Below are 25328 nucleotides of genomic sequence, written 5' to 3'. Positions count from 1 at the left end.
TGGAGGGAATGATTAAAATATATGGATCATTGATTTTGTATGATGACAAGATGTCTCCTTCGACCATAATCCTCGCTTTTCTTATTTCTGTTGACCGTTTGGTTTGGGTTTTCATGTTATTATATGTAAATTAAAACATATTTTGTGATATGCAACTGTGATTGGCATCGACATCCAAAGTATGTAAATATATTATACCTAGATGAAAAGTTCAAAAAATATTTTATTTAATTCTGACACTATCCCATTATCGTATTTTGACATCCCCCTTATAATGACTGTCCCATTAAGCACATACTGGCATTGGTTCTTCTGCTTTTTACAATTTTCTTTTTCAACAGGACATTGTTCCATTAATAACCTTTTTATATTTTGTTGATATAGTTTCTTTAGCCAACCAAATCTTCAGGTTGTTTAACACAGTTTTAACAATAATACAGTACTAAACATTGTTCCTTTATTTCGATGTATTATAATATAAATTAGTTTGAGATAAATACTGCAATCTGATTGGTTACAATAATTTTGTTATATCTCAATGGATAAAAAATATTGACACTCCCCTATTAAGTTAAATTCAGAGCTACTTTTCTTATGTTTAAAGATAAAAATATGTTGAAAAATTAATTTATAAGAATTGGCAATAATAAAATTTTGTCTATTGAAAAATAACATACATTTTCAATGGACATATTTTGTTTATTGCACTCCGCGCAATAAACAATATGCACATGGACAATTTATGTTATTTTTCAATAGACAAAATTTCTATTATTGCCAATTCTTAAGTAACTTCATCATATTGCAATATCTTGTAGCATTTTATTCAGCCTTCATAAATTATATTGCCATTTCATAATATTATAGTATTTTTAAACGATATTTCCCCTTCATTTTATTACGTAATGAAAATATTTTATCGCAGCCTTGCCTAATAATAATTTTCAACATCAGTGTTTAGTGGATTATTTCAGACACATGTGAAATAGTTAGATTGAAATCGGTTCCTTTTGTTAAGGTATGTTTTTAACTGAATTTCATATATTATTGTGACAATTTCTTTTAACGGTTGTTGAACCAAGTTGATTACAATGCAGTTATTCGTTCATAACACATCAAATACACACAAAAGAAATGATTAATATAAATAATGAGAAAAAAAATCAATTTCAAAAGTAAATATTCTTAAAGTGCAAACACTGGTATTCCACAATTTTCATGAGAGTGCGATTCATTTATGATTGAAACCTTTCATAATTTAATATCAGCATTAGAATTCTGAATAAGTGCACTAAAGTACACTAAATAGCAGTTCCGCCTTAATTGTTGATAATAGAAATTAATAGCGTGCTTATAATAGACCTTGACATAATATTTCGATTCGTTTTTCCTTTTTGGTATTTACAAAGTGCACTTTGTACTACTTGCTGATACTTTATCAGTTGGCTGCCGATTCATTCCCAACCATTATATAGCAAAATGTTATACAAGCTTACTTTGACAAATTCATGTTTTTTTCGTGTTTTGTTTTGTTGTATTACATTTGTTTATAGTTGTTCCTGAATTTGGCATCAATGCTTTTCTTTGACATTCGTTCCAATCATAATGATGCTAATACACGTCATATATCTAATACATATGTTTTTGTTCACATCGGCGTGCGTGCATGAACATGGGGGAAAAGTTTGAGCATGTGCAGTGTTAAATATAAGATACTTGATTTAATGCATGACAACTCCTTCCCTGTAAAAGGTTTGAAGTTCTGTCATCTGTTATGACAAATGAAGGTTTTTATTGAATTCAGTAACACTATACTACGAAATTTTAAAAGATATAGAGTAAAACTGCTAATACATGTACTTCAGAATTTACATTTTCATTTTTTTGTGATGTCATCGGCGCTGATATTATTGTGCGATAATTTCAGCTTCGAATCGATTTTAAAAAAAATACTTTTCGGTAAGAAAAAAAAACCATAAATAGACAATACAGTCCGACCATTGAAAGGGATCTTGAAATAGTTGGCGTGGCGCATATAAAATGCTTCATAAAGACCATTATCCAATGAGTTTAGCGTCTTTTAATGGTATGCACAGTAAATGTGATAATTACCAAATGCAAATATATGTTTGTAGTGACTATACCGGACCGATTAGAGCTGTAATGACATAAACTTAATGTGGTTTTAGTTTAGTGTAACTGTCAAAGTCATTCATGCAGTATGCTTGTATTCAGGAAATTTTCAAATTATTTGGAAAAGAAGCATGCTGTGTCATTTTTTGTCATCTGGTGTAAAGCCATCTGAAAGCAGCAAAAAAGCAACAATAAGAAAAAAGCAAATAGTTCCCTAAATTACAAAACAAAACAAAACTTTGTTATTCCGAAAAACATAAATGGTCCTCAAAATGCATTTATTTTTCTACGCTGTTAAACAGGAAATAGAAATGAAAAAAAATCTCTATGAAAACCATTTACAAAATCTGTAGTTTATTCCAAAGGAGTTCAAAGTTCAAATTAAAAGTAGGCTGACGAAGCAAGTGTGCATTCTGTTGAAGATACATTTTTTTCTCATAAAGCAGAGGAATATGTCATGATATAATTTCTCGCGTATGAAACAGTAATCAAAAGGATCAAGGTTTTAGCGGAAATCAAATGAATGTAATCCAGGGACAAATACCAGATATGCGAAAAAGACACACAGAACGAAGAACATAAAATAACCAGAATAATACATACGAATTGACAAAAGTAAATGAAAAACTCGGACTCCACTTAAAACGGGGCGCCGGTAGGGTAAGCGCCCTCTGATTGTCCAGAAACACCCGCCGAGTTGCTCATAAAAAGTCAAGTTCGGGGTAGACGAAGGAAGAAAGAAAAACTATGACCCGTTGAACAAATCAGTTTTCATGGCACAGGTGGATAAACCGAAACGATGACGACCATAAAATGTCTGTAGTGATGACTTCAATCTTGTAGCAAAATAATCATGTGCCAGAAGCCGTAAGGTAAGAAGTCTAGCGCGATACAAAAAGTATGTGTAGTTACAGCAAGCTCTGGTTTAGCGTATGAGTTGTGATATAAAAACTATATATGCAAAGATAGCATGTGACTATGTGACACATGGTCGTGTTGATGTCGACGTCATGCGACCCACCTAGATGAGTATCGAACATATAAACAACTAGTTAAAAATATCTTTTTAAGATAATTGGATAATCAATTGAAAAAAAGATTTAATAACCACAATATGACTACGGGTGCCAAAGAACGCCTAGATCTATCATGTGTGTTGAACTCACGAGTTGAAACTTCATACTTTCTTAGCACGAGTGATTCAACTAAGATTATTCACGATTACCAATTGTTCATCCTATTAATTATATAGATATTCTCCGTAATCTATTGCCATTTCCAACATAACTTTTAAAGTTTCTGATTGGATGATAGATGCATATTCATATTATGACGTTAATTTTGGTGGGAGAAAGTATTTCGTACTGTGAATTTCCGAAATGTTGTATACAGAGAACATGCATTCGATAAACCATTGCTTACTTTTTAATAATAACATTTGTTTGCCCTTGAGTTCAAAATGTCTCTATTTCGCGTTCACTGATGTAGATGCTAATTGTTACGTTTGTTTGCCGGATTTTACAGTTATAATCGCCCACATATTTCATTTATAATTAGATCTGCATTATATTGTAAAGAAAATGTGTTGTGCAATATGTTTTCAAATTTCAAATTAAAAAGAAATAAGTTGTTTGAACAGGAAACACATACAAGGAAAACTCATTATAATCATTTGATAATGTTTCCGACGACTTGTGTGCGCGTATGCATCACATTGTAAATGTGTGTATAAACCAGTTTAAAGATGAAGGAATCATTCATAACAATGACTAATAACTATAAATAAAAAAAATTAAAAACGAACGAAAAATCCAATCCAATTAAGGGCGCTGATACTCAAGGTCTAGCTTCATAAACATCTAATTAGGAATTTCCTAAGGAGTTTCCTAAACTAAAATTTCGACTATTTAAATTATTCTACATTAAGAATTAGACGAAAATATCATGGATTTGAGAAAATCTGCTTTTTAAAAATATTTCCTGAATCTCTGGCTTGATTTGTCATTGTATTTGTTGACATTTCTAAATTGATTGACAGACATAAATTAATGACGTCAGTTTGGAAATATTTGCTGCGTGCAATTATTTCTAAACAAAATTTAATGGTTATTTTGCATGTGTTCCTTTTATTATTTTCATTTGCGTTTTACTGTATAAAATATTTTGTTTAGAATTGGAAGAGTTTTTTGTGCTCTCGACGTCACAAAAATTGGTGGTAACTCTTATGTTAAATTAAGTCGCGTGACGTTACCAAGACAGGAGTGTCTATTTTTGATATGCACACCATATCGATAAACGCAACATGAACTTGCGTATATCATTCAAGATAAATAGATTTTCCCAAATGAGGTGTATTTAACAACTCATATGTTAATAAACAAAATTGAATTCTTTTTAAAAGCTTTTCATCCTTTCAATGGTTGTATTTTTCAATTTCTAATATGTTTAATTTAATCTTTTTGAGTTAATTCGAACGCATGAAATAGATAGCCTTTGAAATATGTTGACGATTGACGCTATAATATAACAAAGAAATAAAAACAGTCTACAGGAGGGTCTATTCAAGGAATGTCTTAAGCGTAATTTTCTACCAATTTGTTGATTGACCTATTACTTATATACGTAAATCAAGGCTAAAAAGCTGTCAATACTGCGTAAAATAAAATGAAATGAAATGAAAAATTAAACAATTTTAGCTTTGAATAAAATCGTTAAACATACATTATATCAATAGGTACGAGACTTTTGGAGAATAAGACATTCTATATTTTACATACCCGGAAAAATAAACGAATAAAAATTGTATTTTTTTATTTGCATGAGATACATACATTGAAGCCGTTTAAATCAAAACCATATTGGACATACAAAAGTGACTTGTTTAGACAGGGTTTCGGCTTTTTTTTCAGGGATCAGTTAAGACAAGTTTCAATTTAGATATAAAAAAATGTACTCAGTAGCCTCCACTTATATGAAAATCTAGATAAAATCCCTGCTTCCTTTTAATTTACATCAGCGTTCATCGGCCTGAGATAAAGCGGCGTGAGTCTCATTTCATTTTTATAACAAAAAATCTGATTAACTCAAACGTTAACCACACATGCTGCTTTTTAATGCATATTTATTAAACTCATTAATATTTATAGATTTTAGTAGGTAACTAGAATAAATGAAATAAAAATAAGGTCAGAATGTTTAATGAAAGAGATTTGGGCTTGTTTGACATTTTAGCCATTCAGAGAGTTTTATGAGTTTTAGGGTTTTCTAAATTTTCGTACTTGACTTTGGTATAATTACATATAGATTGGTTCCTTGTTTCATGTAAAATTCATGTCAGTTCAGATTATACAGTTCCCTATAATCATCTTAGTTTTTCTTCAAATTGTACCTGTATCGGCATTATGCTGCGCAATTTGCTCTGTCACTTAGCATCATTTTCCACCGATCTCGTTCAAATCACGTTTCAATGTTAGTTTAAACATATTTATTCAAATATAAGCACAAGCAAATACAGTATACACATTTACATACAAACTCATGGTAGGATTCGGAAAGAAGCTAGATAGCTTATACAAGAGTAAACTTGCAAGAACATTCTTATAAATAAGATGCATGTGGAATGATTTTCATAATTGACTAGTAAATAAGACAAACGAATAGAAAAACAAAAGGTGGAATTACAAAATTAGTGTAGAGATGCAGTACATGGAAGTCATGCATTTATAAACATTTTGCTTTTGATAATAAACTTCTGAATTTTAAGAAAAACTTCTACATTTTGTTCTGCACTTAGAATATTTGAGCCATACAATACATTTACAGTAATAGGTACATCAAGTGCCATAGAAAATATGATTTCATTTCGTAATAAAGTATATTTGGGACAAAAGAGCACAAAATGGGAAGTTGATCACCCAGGTGCAATTAGGGGAATTAACAAGGTTACGACTGAACAGGTGTTCATTGAATGAAGCACTGTTCATTCGCAGTTTGGCATGTAATATTTGCCCTAGTCGTGTACCAATAAAGTAAAGATTCGGACATTTTTTTCAAATGTTCCTTAATCTCGTTTCTAAAAATGTTAGTGGAACTAGAACTCCTGGTATTCTGAGGAAGTTTGTTCCACAGTTTAACTCTTGCAGGCAGAAAGTATTCAGAATAGAAGATAGTTCTCGTGCAAATTTCTGAAATATTTTGTGATTGTCTAGTATAATGTCCATGCAAGGAATCAACCGAGTTTGGAATTAACGATTGCAAATACTCTGGAGTTTCCTTGTTGATAATCTTGTATAGTAATATGAGTCTATGTTTTTCCCTTCTGTCTGCAAGTTTTTCCCATCCCGTTTCCTTATACAGTTTATTGATAGATGTTAATTTAGACCCTCCCGTCACAATTCGCATAGCTTCTATCTGAACATTTTCTAGCGTATTAACTAAGGACATTGTCGAATTGTCCCACATAACATCACCATATTCTAAAATTGGCCGAGTAAATGAAAAATACATTTTCTCTAAGGTGATTCTGTCAAGAATGAAACGCATCTTTCGTAAAATAGTAATCCTACTATAAGCCTATTGAACTATTTAGTCAATGTGGTCATGCCAAGAACCATTATTTGAAAAAATTATACCAAGATGTTTATGGGATTCAACTTCCTGAAGGTCCTGGCCATTCATCATCAAAGGTGGGTGTAATGGCTTTACTGACTTACGTGAGACAATCATTGATTCAGTTTTTTGTGGATTAAATTTTACTAGCCACTGACAAGACCAACAGTGTATCTTTTCTAGATCACAGTTCAAGATTCCCGCAGCATTTTCAGGAGTATCTACAATGACGTATATACTAGTGTCATCTGCGAAGAGCTTGATCGACGCACCAATATCAGATACTATATCGTTGATAAATAGTATAAACAATAAAGGTCCAAGAATGGAGCCTTGTGGAACACCCGCTTTAATCGGTCTCCAATCTGAGTTACTTCCATACAAGACAACCCTTTGAACCCTCCCCGACAAATAATTTTTAACCAATTTAGCAGCGTTCCCGTAATTCCGTATTTTTCCAGTTTAAATCAAAGTCCAGCATGCCAAACTCGGTCGAATGCTTTACTTATATCACAAAATACGACTCTCATTTCTTTCCCGTTTCAATGTTAACTATACAACTACCTCCGAACCCAAATTGCATTTAGGAAGTCTGGCAACCGAAATAAAAATTAATTTGGATAACGTTTTCGGCACATCTGCCCTGACTTATCCAACAGCTTTTGCCTTGTTAATTTGCTTGAAGTCCTGCATAGAGAATCCATAGAAGTCAACCCAAGAACGAGACGTCTACTTCCCGTTTTTAGTGAAAAAGGTGTGGATACTCTGCGAGAACTTATTGCTCAAGATGCAAGATATACGGTTGAAGAGTTAACCTCACATTCAGGGAAAGATTTGTCAGCACGTTTTACAATTTTAAAACAAAAGTTACCCAAGGTTTGTGCTTGATAGGTACTCTATTAACTCACCGACGAACAAAAAAACAGAACCGGGTTGAACGTGCCAAAATTTATTTTTAGAAAAATACGCCTACAGTAATCCTCGTAGACTTAATGAAGTCGTAACAATAGATGATATTTTTCAAGTCTACCATGGTCAAAGAATATACAGATTGCAGAGTGTTAAAACTTTGCCAAATCCTACATACACTCCAGACATAGCATTTTTTGACTCTTTGCTAGCTTATCAAATGCCCCTCGTATCATTACAACGATCACAAATATCACTAACATAATGATAAGGAAAATGGATAGGGTAAATACATCAAACGGACAACAACCCCATCGGGATTTAAAAAAACCAAATGTCCTGATCGGTTATGTCATAAATATAATTTTTACTGTTGACAGTTGTTCAATTTAACTACTAGATTAAAAAAAATACTACAAAATCATAACAATAAGTACAATAACAATAAAACTAAATTTAAATTTTAAAATAAAACGATTATGAACCAAGAAATTCATCTCGAACTGAGGTGCAGATAATTGACCAATCACTTCATATAAATCAAAAGTAGTCTCCCTTTCTGTCAATTCCTCTATTCGGTGATGTAATTATTTCTTCAAAGTAATGCTGCAACTCAATATGAAACATAATCCTTTCGTTAATTTCGATAGATTTAGTGATAGCTGCTCATATTAATATGCAAAATCATACATATAGTCAAACTAGTACATAATTTTTATCAAAAGTTTTTATCTTTCACAACTTTATTACAGTGGTACTCATACTTCATTTCTATTAAACTGGCCTCAACTAGATATCAATAATTCAATTTGATTTATATTAATTTTAACAATTAGCATATATTAATGCAGTAAATATTTGGATAAAGATCCTAGACATGATTTCCTTTTAAAAGCTATTCAAATTGATGAAAATAAGGAATCTCAAATTTTTATAAATAGTATATACAAACCTCCATTCGAGTTTAATGAACCGCATGAATGGTATTCTTTTCATTGAACAACACTGAAGTCGGATTGGGAGAGAGAAAAGACGTGATTTTGTCAAAATTGAAATCTAATTTAAAAGTTTAAACTTAAAGAATCGTGGAAATGTCGGCTTATTTTTTATTTTCTTGTATGCTTGTGTTTTTTACGTGGAGACAATGTCAGTCAGCTGTGAGTATCAATTGTTATTTTTTGTCTATTTTTTGTAGTTTTTTTAAATAGTCTTTCACTAATTCTTATTCAATATATATAAAGTAAAAAGTGTTGTTTTCAAGGAGAAGAGCATAAAGACTTGAGCTGTATTTATTGTGTCCGTCAGTCTGTCCTTTCTAATGTTAATTATAGTAGTTTTTAAGATAGGTTACCAACATCTTTGGTCATATGAAAAATGATTTAAGTCCACTTGTACATAAATAATTCAAGCATATACTGTCAACATATTAATTTTCACGGTGTACTATTTTTTCGCTTTTTTCGCGGTGTACTTATTTGTGCTATTTTTACTAATTCTTGCTATTTTCGCGGTGTACTAATTTGAGCTATTTTAATATTTCTTGCTATTTTAGCGGGGTACTAATTTCTGCTATGTTCGCGTTGGACAGATTATCACAAACAAAAGTACATATGAAATTTGTTTTTAACACTATAAAACAATAATCATCTTTGGAAACTGCGAAAATTTTCAAAGCGAATATGTTCACTTGACAGAATCCGCAAAAATAAATACGTTTACAGTACTGTTACTAATTATAAATAAAAAAAGTGCGCAAACGGAAGGTGATTCGCGAAAAGTTAAAACGCTTGCATTACCGTTGTCCCGGGTTCATTTTGAAACATTTGTTGAGACGAGTTTATTATGTTTCATTTACGGATTCTATTTTGTTGGGATTTTTTTAAATTTCAATAATATTTGGGCAAATATTGATCATGATCTGATGAATAGTAGCCCGAAAGTCACCATATACAATGTACTGTGTTAATGCTGTTTCCTTAACTTTGAATTTGTTTTTATTATTGAATTTTAAAATATTTTTTAGGTTTTGAATTTCAATGATTTTTGCGTTCAATATGCTATCGCGAATCTTTAATTTTTTTTGCGTTCAATAAATCATCGGAAAGATTTCACAATATGTTTGTACTCGCTTGAGATTACACTGGGACAAGTATCATTTATTCATAAGACTTCGTATATTAATGAAGTTAAACAATATTTACAATCAGGCGTCAAAACAAAAAGTCGTAAGTGTAAAATTAGTCGAAAGATATCATAATAGGTCAAAATAATTATATTCAGAAACTAACTACCGTATAATGATTTTAAGTACCAGCTCACATAAAATTCAGACACTGCCAGTGGTAAAGTGATTCATAGTGAATGAAAACCCATCAAAACAAATTTCAATCTACATATGTCATACTTTCACTTAACGATAACCAAAGCAAGAACGACAACTCTTACAAAATGCAAATTTCACAATCTATATAACTTTTCTCTGGAAAGCGCAATAACCAAATAAAAAACTAAGACTGGTTATGTGATCAGTAACTGTTTCTTGTTTCTAAAAAAGAAATAAAACTGAATTCGTTGGGCTTTTGACATGCACGAATCACCTTCTAACTGATGTTTAGAAATACTCTTACTTACTCTTACAAATGGACACAGGGGATGTTTTATGGCGATTTGACCCTTACTTTTCTTTAAAAACTATGTTAATTTCGTGTATTGGCAGGGGATGAATTACCCATAGGGTATATAAGTCTCGTCACGTAACTCCGTAGTTTCACGAGAATGGGCCCCAATCTACCTTTCTAACGCATGGAAACTTTGTCATCTAGAGAGCGTTGAGTTCAATCGTAAAATTAAAATATCTTTTTGTGTGAATTATCGACAACAAATGACAAATATATATATATAAAAACGTCTCAGAATGTGACGACTCTATTCGCTACACTGCTCCATCGGTTCAAATTGATGCAGGGAAGATATGTAAACGTATGCAAATTTTTGGTCGTTCCCTCCGCGGGACTCGTAGGATTAATCTAGGGCTGTAACTTAGTACACGATGTATGGTAGTACGGGACAGTTCATTTTGGATGTGGTCTTGGGCGCAGGACTTTGTGCAGACGGTGTTGCCATAGATGTTACAGCGGTACGAGTTCGAGTCCCGTGGAGGGAACGACCAAAAATTTGCAAATTTGACAGTTCTAACAACGTTCGGAATTCTTCAGACCTTCCTATATATATATTACATAATAAAAGTGTTAGGAGAAGAAAAGAAAAAAAAAATCGTGTTTCCAGATCCTGGAAGTAAACAATGCAATGCAGATCGGTATTCGGATTTCAATACGTTCTACGTCGAAAAATGAAACTAGAACGAGACTTGCATACCCCATTCATAGTCAAACGAATCGATGTTGACCTTAAAATGACAATTTCTTCAATTCGCCTCTAAAATTAAAAAAAAAAAAAAAAAAAAAAAAATACAACATACGATTGATACCTTAGAAAATTCTGAAGTCCACAACTTTATCAAGATCAATATTTTTTTTTATATTTCTAGGCTCCAATATTCAGTGGTTTGCCGACTGAGAGAAGTGTCGGCGAATTAGAAACAACTTCACGACTGATCTACATTCTCACGGTATCTGATCCCGACGGGGATGCCTTCCAATGTAGCGTTTCTGCGACAGTTCCTACATCAGCATTTTTTGAGTGCAAAAAACATACAGTTCTAAACAGTAGTTAAACATGTTATCTAAACTAGCAGCTTTTTACCGATTTCTACGGGGAAGGGGGGGGTGGTCACTTTGTTTCATTTAAATGATCATCTACGTTTTTGGGGCCAAAATTTGTTCTACGAAAATGGGCAAAAGTGAAAGAAAAGGGATGTTTCTTACAAAACAGAGTTGTCTGCCCTTGAAATGTTCATTTTTATTGCCTTTCATTGAAATTATAACTCAATTTATCAATACGATAGGAAAATCTTGTCTTTTTTCCAACATTACAATGTCCGCTTTGTCCAGACATTGTTATAATCAAAACACTTTTAACAATGGTCAATTGTATAAAAAAAGGAAAGTCAATTCCACAAATAGCCAGTCGTCGATGTAAAAGTGGTATGAGTACCGTTCTCTTCGTCATATTTCAACATTACAATGTTTGCTTTGTCCAGAAATTGTTATAATCGAAAACACTTAACAATGGTCAATTATATAAAAGGGAAAGTCAGTTCCACAAATAGCCAGTCTATGATGTAAAAGTGGTTTTACATTTTTAATAGGCAGGGTCTATAAATATCTGCAGAGATGACTGAACAAATTAACACATATTTGAAGAATTATATGATCTTTCAATTTCACATATCAATATTATCACCAGAAGTGAAAAACTAGGGATCGTGCCTTTGTTATATTTTGAGTATTGTAATACTAATGAATATCATAAGAACAAATATGTTCAATTAAAATGACTACTCTAAAAGCCAATTCTTACATCTTAATTTATAAAAAAAACATTTCGACATTCAATAAAAAAATATAATAAATTAATTGTTTCTTCCATCCTAATTAGTCATGTTTAATCTTTTTCATTTGTAGTGGCAGATCCGGGGGAAGGGATGGTAGTCCATAAGTTGGTTGGATATTGTTTTTTGATTTCGTGCTTACTAGTTGATTTGACAATAAGGAGTAAAATTTAGCATAGCCAGCCTTTCCTCTGGACCCATCCTTTTTAGCATAGCCAGCCTTTCCTCTGGTCCTTTTTTTCTAGGTCCGCTCCTGCATTTTAAACGTCAATGAACAATTAGATTTGAAATTTAATTCTGGAATTTTCCAAATATTTAAAAGATTTTCTCAAACAGTAAAGTTTTTAACTATTAACTTTACATTAGGTAACACAAGTATAGCCGTAGCTATGACAACAAATAATGATACACTCCCCTACAAACTTTCTTCCTTCAATCTTTTTCAGAGTGGACAGTATATACAAAGAGTCCATCATTCAACGACGCAACAGCTCCCCAGTATGTTGTAACAATATCGTGTGACGACAGTAACTCAACGCCACGAACTGCCGAACTGACGGTTAAAGTCGTCAACAATGATTTGCTCGCTTTTACAAATATGCCCGGTAAGTTGCAATTTGCACCGTGTTAAAAATACCGATGATATGCCTGGAAAGTCACAGTAAATCTGTTTAAGTATTCGTTAGGTAACTCAAAATTGTCTTGGTGTTCATGACACGTTGAAAGCTTATTGAATTATCTTTTCTAAATTGGTAATCAAAACGTTTAGTAAAGAAACAAGTTGTAATGGTTTCCATTTTTTTGGCACACAATTATACATTTGAAAGAGTAATCAAGGGAACCAAAGTTATAGCGGTAATCAAACGGATGCAATCCAGGGACAAATACCAGACATGGAAAACAGACATACACAACAAAAAAACATAAAGTAACTAAAATCATACATACAAAGTAACAAAAGCAAATGAGAAAAAATTGGACTCCACTAAATAGCTGAGAGCATGGACCAGGTGCACCGATAGGGTAAGCATCCTCTGCTTCTAGAAACACCCGCCGAGTTGCTCATAAAAAGTCAAGTCCGGGATAGACAAAAGAGGAAAGGAAAACTATGACATGTTGAACAAATCAGTTTTCTATGTCTTTTGTAAATTTGAAATCCTACATTCTATAATACAGAATGCACTGTAGATTTCAAAAATAAGGGAGATAACTCTGTAGAAAGATCTGAATGAATAATTACACACTGCATAAAATACACCCATAAAACAACTTAATTACAAAAATAAAAATATGTAGCCTTTATTGGGGTGTATCACATTTTTCAGATCTTGCATGGTTCTTACAACGGCAGCTTCTTAAAATAAAACGAGTTACTTCTCTTTCGTCATTACGTCCTGTATCTGAATGTAATTTGTATCACTTGACTAGAAAATATTTTATCCATGGTCAATTATAATGTAGTATCGACGTCAGCATTTGATGCGATGACAACAGGAGCGGGAATGTGATTTTTTTCTCTTGATTAGATTTTTTAAAATTTTCAATTAGTATCGACGACTTCTTTTGATGCCATGACAACAGGAGCGGGTACGACACTGTACATTGTCGCTGCTACGTCGACTCTGGGGTCGGGTCTACTTACATACACCATGACTCCGATGACCGACTTCTCAATTGATTCGTGTAAGTGATTGATTCTTGTCTTAACTTTTTGATTTCTGAATTTTTTACGGTATACAGAGGTTCAAAATGTATTGAAACTTGTTTTTACAGGCTTTAGGTTGATTCAGTGTTTGGTTTAGACAAGTTTTACTGCACTATTCTATTCAGTAAAAAATGAACGGTATGATGGAAAGCAACATAACCTCAATACAAAATAGTGAATACTTTCAGAGATCATCATAAGGTTGTCAACAAATCATAAAATTCATTTAAGTAAACTGTGAAAGGCCTTGGCAACAGAAGTTATAAATTTCAGGTAACAGGGCGATGACACTTCTTTAAAATTTGTCTGATTGATTATCGGAATTTGTATCTCAAAATTAAATATGTCTAAAATACTGTGCTGGTGTCAGTCCTTGTATTGTATAAAACGATTAAGCTTCCTATTTCGATATGTTTGGTTGTGAGTACGTAAGTCTTGAAGTTTACTATTATTTACTTTTAGGTTTTGTTCGTCTTATGTGCATGTATATGGATGCTGGTTATTCATTGAAACAAATTATTTACAATAATCATATGAAAATATGTACTTTTGACTGAAATAAAAAACAAAATTTCCGGGACATTATCTAAGTTGACTCATGGTTTGAGGTCGACATCGTGTATATTTTATCTAATGACAAGAGTTCAAAGATTAAATTTCAATTTTAGCAACCGGAAGAGTTACAAATATAGACCATCTAAACAGACAGATTAGCTCTCCTGCCGATCTGTGGGTCACAGTTTCAGACGGAACGATATCGGTCACAGATCTTCTCCGTATCAACATGAACAGTAAGTACGCATATGTACGCGTCTTCTTCGCTTTCTATTCGTAAGATATTATCCGGTTTACTACTTACAATTATTTATGTCATAATTTCTCAAGTCGTTACTAAGGAAAACGAACTTTTAAGCTCAAAGTAATCTAACTTTCAAATATTAGACGAGAACTCAGAGTAATCCACCCTTCAAGCATTAAACAACCATTTAAAAACTTATTTATAAAAAAACAATTTACAAAACCAGAACACTATATACCAAATTAAAACGATATTAAACGTGCTTCATTGCTTATTTTAGATACCGCTAAATGCTGCGCAATTTTTCAGTATGTTTATGCTTAAAGCTACCTAATATATTATTTATATTACAATCGGAAACGGTATAAGCATATAACACCAAAAACGCTACTTCAAAAATGTCAAGTAAAATAAGTAGAAAATAAAATAATTTTCTTCCAGATTTGAACAACGTGCCATATTTCACAAACCTTGTAACACCCCAGACTATAACCATTCCAGAAGATACAGCCAGTGGAACACTATTGTTCTCACTGACGTCACAGGATAATGACGTAGGCGCTGCGTTGTCATATTCTTATACAGTAAATCCTACTACAGATGCTATTAAATTTTCGTTTAGCACAAATAGTAAGTAGTATGATTTATTTAAAATATCAAACGCAAGCCCCGAACGGCGTCTTACGTTAAGAATTCACTCTATAGATACGCTACAGCCAGCCGTCTAAGAAAATGCAAGAACCTTGTAAAGTCGAAAGAAGTGAATAATGTTACGCAACGTTTTCCGATTGTCTACGACATTTGATTTGAACAATGTCTGAAAATTTCGAAAGGCCTGTCTAAAGCGGTTTATTAAAGAGGAAACGAACGTCTTCCACTGCAAGGAGTTTGTGTTAATCAACCATGAGAGTCTAATAGTAACATTCCCGAAAAAAAGCAGCCGCTGTTTTTATGGCCTTTCTATTTCACCAAAATAACGATAATAAAATGAGTTAAATGTTTCTCTTTAGACTTCCAAATTGCATCATTGACAAAAAAAGATAATTAGAAATACGTAATTATAACAGTAATGAAAAAATCATTTAACATGGGGTATAGAAATTAATTTTTGATTTTTATTTTAAAGTGTATGATTCGCAGAATTTGTAAACTATTATATATGTCCTCCTCAGTTAATTATGGGACTCGACAGTTTGATTTTTGGACTTCCTTAATTTTATCTAGACTTGTAAAATTCGATGTAAGAAGCTCTTTACAGTATCTCTGAACACCACAACTCGATTCCAGGACCTCCAAAGGACCTAGAATAATTGAGGACTTCCATTATTACGTAAGGAACCCCTTTTATAATTATAATTTTGACTTATTTCCCGCCTCATATAGGCGGATTCTGAATACTACAAATATTTACTTATGATTAAAAATGAACGCATTTCTTGTAGCACTTGAGTTACGGCTGGCATCTGGACAAACGTTTGATTTCGAGACCAGAAATTTTTACAACCTGACCTTTACTGTGGATGACACCATGGCCTCAACAACGTCGATTTTATATATAAATATTCAAAACGCAAATGAACCATGTTACTTTGACCAGTCACTTTATCATGTGACCACTCCGGAAGGCTCAGTGAGTATCAATTTCAATAGAAATTCAAAAAGAAAACAATACGAACACATAGATAGGCGGAAAAATCACTCATTTGATCCCGTCTACTTTATAAAAATAAATTACGGGAAAGGTGAAACCAGAAACGCTCCATATTCATATACATGTACATTGTATATGCGCATAAACCCAATACGGAGTCTCAGAGCGATCTGGTAAGTGGTTTACATATTTCAATGTATCGGCATTATTTTCAGTCACCGCCATATTGCAGACTTTTGAACCATGTTATATCAAATTGATAATTTCTATTATACCACTGGTGGACTTCTCATACTACAGAGACTGAATGCTGAAAAAGTGTTGTGGATGTAAGTCAGAATTGTATAATCACATAAAGGGGTCTTATTACTATCTCTGGACCGTACATGTATAACCGTTTTCTAAAACAATAAATCGTAAATGTGGCATGGCTCCTCTAATATTAATGAACTTTAAATACAGAATAAGTGACCCAAAGATATTCTGTACCGAAAAACAAAACAAAACAAAACACAACAAAAACAGTCAGGTTAACTTCAATAGAAATACTTTGAAAAGACCGACAAAAATACCATCTGGTTTCTAGGTAACCATGTTGTTGGGAAAACAGGTTTTCCGGAGCTTTCAGAGTTTTCTTGCATTACGTTTTGTTTCTCTGTTTTAGGCTGGTAGCGGATCGGTGAACCCCAGTTTTGTTGTCAAAGATTACGACGGAACGTCGACATATTCCTACTCTTTTATGAACTTTAATAATAGTAACAGGTAATGTCATTAATATAAAGTATAAGTCTTTATAAGAATCACACAAAAATGGAAAAATCAGAAACATGCACGTTAAAAAACCACTGATGGGACAAAATAATTTCACTCAAGGATCATTTCATTTCTCCATTGAAAAAAAAAACTATTTGATATCTGCATCACTGGATTTGTTGGGAAAATGAGGTTATCTGCCTCTGAAATGTCCATTTTTAGCGCATTTCAATGAAACGATAACTCAATTTGCCAGAATGGTGTGGAAAATCTAAAGACTTGTCGTTTTCCCTTTGATTTTCTGGTGCAAATAGTGAACTAACACTTTTTAAACGGTGGGATTGTTCATACCATGTTTAACCCGAATAGTTCATAGCACGAAATGTTGTTAGTTTGTTTTTGTTACCTCGTTCCCACTGGAACATCCCATTCGTTTGGAAATGAAAATTAATTGCAAGTTCCTTTGGTAAACAGTTTCAACAAAATGTTGAGTAATTTGAGCATTAAAAAATTAAACAGCCTATATGTATGTTGTTCATGTCTATGTATCAGATTTGTTTACCAAGAACTCGCCTAACCGTATATTATTTACCATATTTTTTTCTTCGGTAGACATTTTCTTACAAAAATATCTAAATGTATATTATAGTATTATTGCGTAAGGTTTTCCACATTGGCTGGTTATTGGTCCTTGGCTAGCCACATTGGCCTGAGGCGTAGCCGAAGTCCAATATTTCTAGCCGAGGACCAATAACTCAGCCAATATGAAAAACATTACGTAATAATACCTTTATTGACTAACTAGTCCAATACGATAGAACAATATCAATTTTAACCAGTCCAATATGACGTATTGGACGGGTAAATCCCATATTGAACGGCTCTATCCTGTATTGGACGGTTATATCCCATATTGGCGCCCTTTTGTATTTTGTATTATATTGGCTGTTTTGATTATATTTAAGCCAATATTCGAACGTTAGTCAATAATTGTGTATAATATGTTACAAAGTATTGAGCTTATGTGACAGAACATGTGGTATAATGGTAAACATAGTTAATTCTTGGAAATTTTTGGATTATTTAATACTTCGTTATAAATAAAACGCGTCAGCCGGGTGCGCGAGTTCGACTACAGGTCGAGTCAGATCAAAGACTTGCATACTGGTAGTCGGTAGTCACTTCTTTTCCGTCAATCATTCTTATATGCCATAGAGCAACGACAGATTTGCTAGGAGCAAGAAAAAACGTGTCTAATATACAATGTAAGAACGTACCGGCGTGCGGTTTGTTTCCTCTGAGCGCTAGCATAAAAAAAAGTCGCTTATCGTGTCGGACTGGTACAAATCATGGTATTTTTAATCGTACCGAAAAATATTTCATTAGATGTAAAACCACAGTCAATTCATCAGTTGTTGTATAATTGTTTTACACCGGCCTTTCTTTTTCGGTAATCAGATTTTCAATAGACGCATCGACTGGGGTTATAACTTTTGCCGTGAACTATGACATCGACAACAGCGCTATGCCTGCTTTGGTGTACCTGACTGTCATCTGCACAGACACCACAGGTGAAACGGGAACCAGTCAAGTTGAAATAACAATTACAGTAAGTTTTACCATTTTAAAAGGAAAGGAGTTATGAAAAAGACTCAAAATAACGACATAGAAGGATAGTAAATTTTTGTTATAATTAGCTACAGAACCGTATTTTTAATATCGAAAGAGTAACGATCAAAGGAACCAAGGTTCTAGCGGTTATCAAAAGAATGTAATCCAAGGACAAAGACCTGACATGGAAAACAGACATACACAACAAAGAACATAAAGTTACTAAAATAATACATACAAAGTATCAAAAGCAAATGAGCTACACGGATTCCACTAAAAACTGGGAGCATGTACATCTTCAAAACTTAAATTATCAGTGATAAAACAGTATATCTTTAAAACTTGAATTATCAATGATAAATCTCAGTTTCATGTATACATTATTTTCCAATAGGATGTGAACGACAACGCACCATCATTCGCCACAGCCAGTAGTATACTGACAGTAAACCAGTATACAGCAGCAGGGGCGCTAATAGGAAGTGTACTTCCGACTGATGCCGATCAAGGGGTCAATGCTGATGTCACGTGTAGCGGTACATCCGGTGTGGCAGCCGCACTCTCGTATTATCAGGTGTCGTCTGATTGTGGTGTTTACCTTCTACAACAACCATTTGGAACAATTGCTTACGGAACTCTGTATACATTGACAGTCACTGCCACTGACAATGGGAATCCACAATTATCATCTACATACACTGTAGACGTTTTGTTTAGAGAATTGACGACGACGACGGCTACAACGACAACAACAACAAATCCATATGATCTTTGGGACGACCCGGGAGCAGTTGCGGGCATTTCTATGGCAATCATTCTAGGAACTATTTTGTCGGCAGTATTTTTGTATTTCTGTATTCGATGTTGTTATACGGGAATGTGTTGTGGACCAGATCCTTGTGATTTCTGTAATTGGTGTACTCGTGATGCTTGTAATTGCTGTCAGCCAAGGTAAACAAATCGCTTTTCCCGTTCAATTAAGGAAGTAGACCTAGGGTAAGGGACACCACTCTTAAAAATCATTGGAACATTTGTATTCAGCATTTTACATCAATCTTATGCAAGCATCAAATTTACTTGTCTTCATTTTATTCTTCTTCAAACGAAAGCTTGAGAGGCTTTGGTGAAATTGAGTATGATGCAAACATATCACTGATTTCATGAGTTATGTCCCTTACCCTAGGTCTACCTCCTTAAACTGTTTTGTTGCTATGTTGTACGAATGTACCAAAGCTCTTTCAGCTGTCGCAAACGTTACTCTTTATTTATTTGAAATCACTTCTTATAATTCAAGACCTTTAATGTGAGCTTTCAGATCAAAATAAGATTAAATGTGATTGTTTAAAAATAATTCAACATGTTGTTCAACAAATAGTATAATTATATCGTTATATCGTTCTTAGATATCGACAAAATACTAGAACTATAACACCACAAGAATACAGGTGAGTATATTTGAATACTGTAGATACATTTAGGGTGAAAAGATATGGGAAGGTACAAAACCAGCTAAATCAATGTCATCATTTATTTTACTTATTATTCGCATAATCAGCAATAATATATAAAAATGTTGTATTGAGGAGTGTGAGAGAAAAAAAACAAATGTGATTTACCCCTTTGGACATTTTTGCTAGGAAGAATTACTTCCAAAATTATTCAACTACTTCCACAAAGAGAACGGACCATTTTAACACTCTTCCACAGAAACATTCCCCATAATGTCATACACTTTAGTGTAATTTAGGTTACAGACCACCAATTCAACCAATAAGCATTTGGGAGCATTTGGAACGTACGCAAAAAAAGTCCTACGCAGAAATTACCTCCTGTTCCTCGTAGTGCTGTGGAAAAAGTTCTCATATAAACTGTTTCTGAAAGGAAAGAACATTTCTGTACATTTTATAGGTTCATTTTGCTTCTTGTGCTGTGAAGCCTAATCTCCATAATGATTTCTAAATATACTCCTATCTTGTGAAAACAGTGGGATTTACCATGCTATTTATAGACCCTTCACTTCCGGTAGCAAGTACTGTAAGTCTGCTAACTCCCACATGCCATTCTTTGGATTGTGAACTGACATACGTAGAATCATGCTGATATATAATCCTCTGCAGGTTAAAGTTAAGGTAAAGTCCAGAGAAGCCATTGAATATTGTGAAATTAGCATTGAAGCCTACAGGAAGTGGAATTAGTGGTTTCTAGCCTTTAAACATTTCAAGTGCAATATAACAATAATTTTACCAGATTGCTTTGTTTTTATGTACACGTTTTAATTGTGCTTCTCACTATCGCTTGGAATTTATGCATGGAAGAGCGTTTAGGACACTATTATTTTTTTCGTTTTCAGAAAACCTCGAGAAAGAGCTGACGAATTTGACTACTATGACAGTAAGTTAACACTCATATTACTTTAATTTATTGTAGGATTTGTAAGTCTCGTTCTAGTTCCGAAAATTCCGATGTAGAACGTATTAAAATCTGAAGACCGATCTGCATTTTATTGTTTACTGTCGGGAAATCGAAACGCTGCACCACAATGCAAAATCCTCTATTTTATTTTTTTCTCCACATTTTTATCCTGTAGAACAAGATATTTGTCATTTTTATCAGTATTTTAACTCAGAAAGATATTTTGCTTTTTATATTGAAGTCAATGCTATGTTAATGACGAATCTTCAAGCATTTGAATTGTAGACGAGGAGCCATTGTCATGAAATTAAACCACGGAGTCACGTGACGAGACTTACATATCCTATTACAGACGGTCTGTTTTAAAATATTCTCATCTTAGCCAAACATGTAACTTAATGCATCGGTTACTGATCTAACGTCTTACAATTAACTTAATCCTAAGTACGAAATTCATGACTTAACAAGAGCTTCATGTACAACTAATACAGCTGAGAAATGTTCTAAATTGTGTTAACAATGTCAGAAATTGTCAGAACAACAGAACTAGAACTGACTGTTCTGTTCTCGAAAATTTAAGAAATGACTGTTCTGACACCTAACAGGTATAGAACTGTTTTGTTTATGACTGAGGCGCTAGAACTCTTCCTTCACTAGATTAAGTGTTTATTTCAATTCTCGGATGACGAAAAGTTCTTATTATAATTTCACACTATTTATGTGATATATTATAGATAACTATTGACCAATAGAAAAAAAAATAAATGGATTGTCTTGTTCAATAATTGGCGTATACTTTCGAAAAAGGGAAGTTTTTGGAGGGGTTCCGAGCTGCCGGATTATCACTTCACCAGCCATTGAGAACCCTTTAGAAAGCACCATCTGTAATTGAATTTATTTTCATACATTATTTTTACCCAGGACGTCGGTATAGACATTCTGTCTATCATAGATAAAAGGTAAAGGGACTAGTGAGCTTCTAACTATCTTCATGTGTTTAGTTCTCTACTGTAAATGCATGTACATGTTTGTGATGTTGATGTCTAACTATGTATTATGCAAAAAGTTAACGAATTTGTTCATGTTGTTTAATCTTGTTGCTTAACTGTGAACTGCTTCTCTAACTGCTTACATAGTTCGCTTCTAGGAGCCAGTTTTTATACAATTTGATTGATTCAAACCTAGCAGGCAAAACGAGTCTTGTGTGAACGACTGCGCATGTCTTAAAACGACTAAATGAAGAGAAACATATTTAAATACCGGACATGAACTGTTAGCTTAAACAGGAAATTGGAATATATAACCGTCTGTGATGCAAGTATATTCATTTTTAACACGTGAAATTAAAATTGCTTAGGCATATCTTTTTCATTTTCTATAAAAAAAGCTTGTTTCTTCTTTTTTCAGAAAATTTTGATAGCGACTATGAATCTCTGAAAAATGAAGAAACAAGAAGACCACGAGTACATAACAATAGTAGGTTAGTAGTAGATAAGAAACAGGAAGCATCTATGATGTGCGAGGGATCATCTCATAATGTTTTTTTAAGCAGCTTTAATTACTTTACTTTCGTTATATTTTTCTTCTTTATCTTAACGACACACTTAATGTTTTGCTAACTTGCTTCTGCATCATAGCATATTAAGTTCTTTTCTACATAACTTCACGCTTTGCTGACTTGAACTATAACATAGTCATATCACATAACAACAAAAAGTCTACATTTTTTCGTCTGTTTCAAGTGCAGCATTGAAATTTTAATATTTATCGTATGTTACGTGAGAAATACCAAATAAAGCTGCATTGCATACCCTAGTATTCATTCGATGGGCTGATATCAATGAAGGTTCATAACTTCCAAAAATATCGAAGTCATACGACTGCTTTAAAGTAATGTATAAACAGAATATGATATTGATTTTGTTCATATCACACGTATAATGAACCGAATCCCGTTTGGATTTTTAAATGTATTCGATTTAGGAAGGAGGTTCAATATACATTTAAATTGATATTAAGGGATTTTTAAAAAAGATCTGGTTTGGCTGGTTTTTGGATTATTCTATGTTCATTAAATTACTCTTTTTAACCCGGCGTTTAAGTGATACAGATGTATTTTACATTGTACAAACCCATATCTAATACAGCCCTTCTATGGTGTAAACTTCATGGTCTATAATATGTAGAGGTTTTCAAAAAAAGAAATTTGGGGACTAGGAATAAAAATTGATAATGGAGATGGATATTATACATTTAAGTAAAATGGGGGAGCTTGAAATATTTTATTGATTCCACAGAAATATTTAATTAAGTTAAGAACAGTTGAAATATTGAGGTATTTAAAGTGAACGTTAAATTGAAAAGATGACAATATCATGAACAAATAATGAATACTAGATTTACAAAAGGTTTTACATTTTAACACAATTTTTATTACAGCAGGCTATCGGGACTTAGATCGTATCCGGACTTTCCGCAATCCCAACAATCAGCACTCTCCCCTTCCGATGGCGAATTGGTAGAACGACCAGCACGAATCTTATATTCCGGAAGACCTCTTCCGATTGGATATTACTGATCATGTGATAAACATGTCAACTAAGTCATTCATACGTTTGAATTAAGATCGGCGGTTTGTACTAAACATTTTCCCCATGATATTTGCTATGGATGTCTGACATCATCAGACTACCACAAGTTAACATGATTCCAGTTTTAAAAACCGATCATAGTTGTTTTTAATGGGATGAACCGAAGAGACAGCCGTACTTCACTGATGACACATAATCATATACACATACTTTACTTGTTTTTACTGAATAATATTGTTAAAATGATACAAATTTCATTAATTATCGCTAGTTTATGCTCAATGATGTGAGGGTTCTCTCGTCGTTCGTTGAAGACCTCTGGGTGGTCTTGAACTGACATTATTCATCCTGGTGGTGTTGTTTTCTATTTGACGTATTGACGATATCCATTCTTATTATACCAATGAATGGTCAAATATTGGTAACATCAATCCCATTGCATTGTGTGTGAAGTCCGGAAGTGGCTATATATTAATTCACACTTGTCATTTGGCTTCAAATGATCCCAGAATCATTTGACGTCAATGCAACAATGTTATTTTAAATTGTGACGTCATAAATCTTTAAGTTGAAGGAGAATTCAGTACGAAAACGACTGGAAAATGTTTTGTTTTTGTCAATGGGGTCTACAAGTGTAAACGCGTCTATTATAAATTTGTCAGGTGATATTTATTTATTATGTACTTATTATGCTGTTTTATTGTTTGCTGTTTTCGTTACTTGACGTTATCTTATTTAAAATATTTTATTATTCGATCATGTTTATTTATTAAATAAATTATTTTCTTTTTATTTAATCTGCCTTTAATTGTCACGACGAAAAGGAATGCAAAAATCATATAAATGCTATTGATTCAAGTACCATTCTGTATAAGAATCAGCAAATCAGCACACCATTTTCCCCAATTTGGTTATTTTTGCCTAAAATATATTCAGTACATCTGGAACACAACCAAAAAGCTATTTCTATTTAAGTTTATCCAGAAACATCTGTGACGTGGATGTACTTTGACCGCTTGTATAGGGATAGAGAGCGGGTATTGTTTTCCGCCATTTTTCCGTAGTGCATTTCAACTAAATTTGACCTATCAATATCTTAAACGGCAAATTTTACAAACACTTTGATGGGTATTTCTGGTGGCTTTCAGGTTTAATAAATTGGTTTATGCAATAAACCTCTGCGTTTTTTTTCTTTCATGTGCGATACCTTATTTACATTTTGCCCGATTCTTAGACGGAGAAGTACTCAAAACACGAAAAATAGTCACAATACATATTAAAAAATGTGTTCTTAAAAGCATTCATATTTGGCCAAATAATTAAGTAGTTTTGTTTTGTATTAAAAAAAATGAAAAAGTCCAGTTCAGTACACATATATTTGTGATCTGCCGTACGAAATTTAAAAATCCTATAAAGTGCAAAAACATGCAAAGATTTTAATGTTAATATTTTTTTCATTTTTCATCTGATGAAATTGTTTAACCCAACACGGTTTTACATGCTTAATTCAACTTTGCCAAGCCTTTATATAGACATGTTTATCGAAAATATCTGGTGACACACGCCCAGACATATTAAAAGTCTTGTTTCAAATAAAGAATAAAAAATGCAGCCATTTTATTACGTTGATGAAATAATGTATATTC

At 33.0% G+C, this 25328-nt stretch overlaps 1 protein-coding gene across 5 annotated transcripts; it reads left to right on the top strand.

The window, feature by feature from the left end:
* The first annotated feature begins 972 nt into the window (after window positions 1-972).
* Window positions 973-24479, top strand: LOC148597884 (cadherin-24-like). Of its 5 annotated transcripts, none has more exons than XM_088561001.1 (14): window positions 973-1018; window positions 11198-11375; window positions 12607-12765; window positions 13709-13843; window positions 14534-14656; window positions 15106-15294; window positions 16107-16294; window positions 16980-17077; window positions 18527-18677; window positions 19074-19630; window positions 20083-20124; window positions 21030-21070; window positions 22499-22571; window positions 23531-24479. In XM_088561001.1, exons 3-14 carry the CDS (start codon window positions 12759-12761, stop codon window positions 23667-23669), a joined length of 1743 nt encoding a protein of 580 aa, XP_088417127.1. In that variant the 5' UTR covers window positions 973-1018; window positions 11198-11375; window positions 12607-12758; the 3' UTR covers window positions 23670-24479. The 5 variants fall into 5 exon arrangements, with proteins under 5 accessions (XP_088417127.1, XP_088417125.1, XP_088417124.1 ...); XM_088560999.1 differs by lacking the exons at window positions 973-1018; window positions 22499-22571 and adding exons at window positions 8609-8807; window positions 22013-22050 and having other exon boundaries at window positions 23531-23669; XM_088560997.1 differs by lacking the exon at window positions 973-1018 and adding an exon at window positions 8610-8807.
* The last annotated feature ends 849 nt before the right edge of the window (window positions 24480-25328 follow it).

This window comes from Perna viridis, chromosome 14, assembly GCF_037379345.1.
Source record: "Perna viridis isolate PV_CMFRI_1.1 ecotype Kerala chromosome 14, ASM3737934v1, whole genome shotgun sequence".
NCBI lineage: Eukaryota > Metazoa > Mollusca > Bivalvia > Mytilida > Mytilidae > Perna > Perna viridis.
The sequence above is the reverse complement of the archived record's forward strand: the minus strand, read 5'-3'. Positions and strand labels throughout refer to the sequence as shown.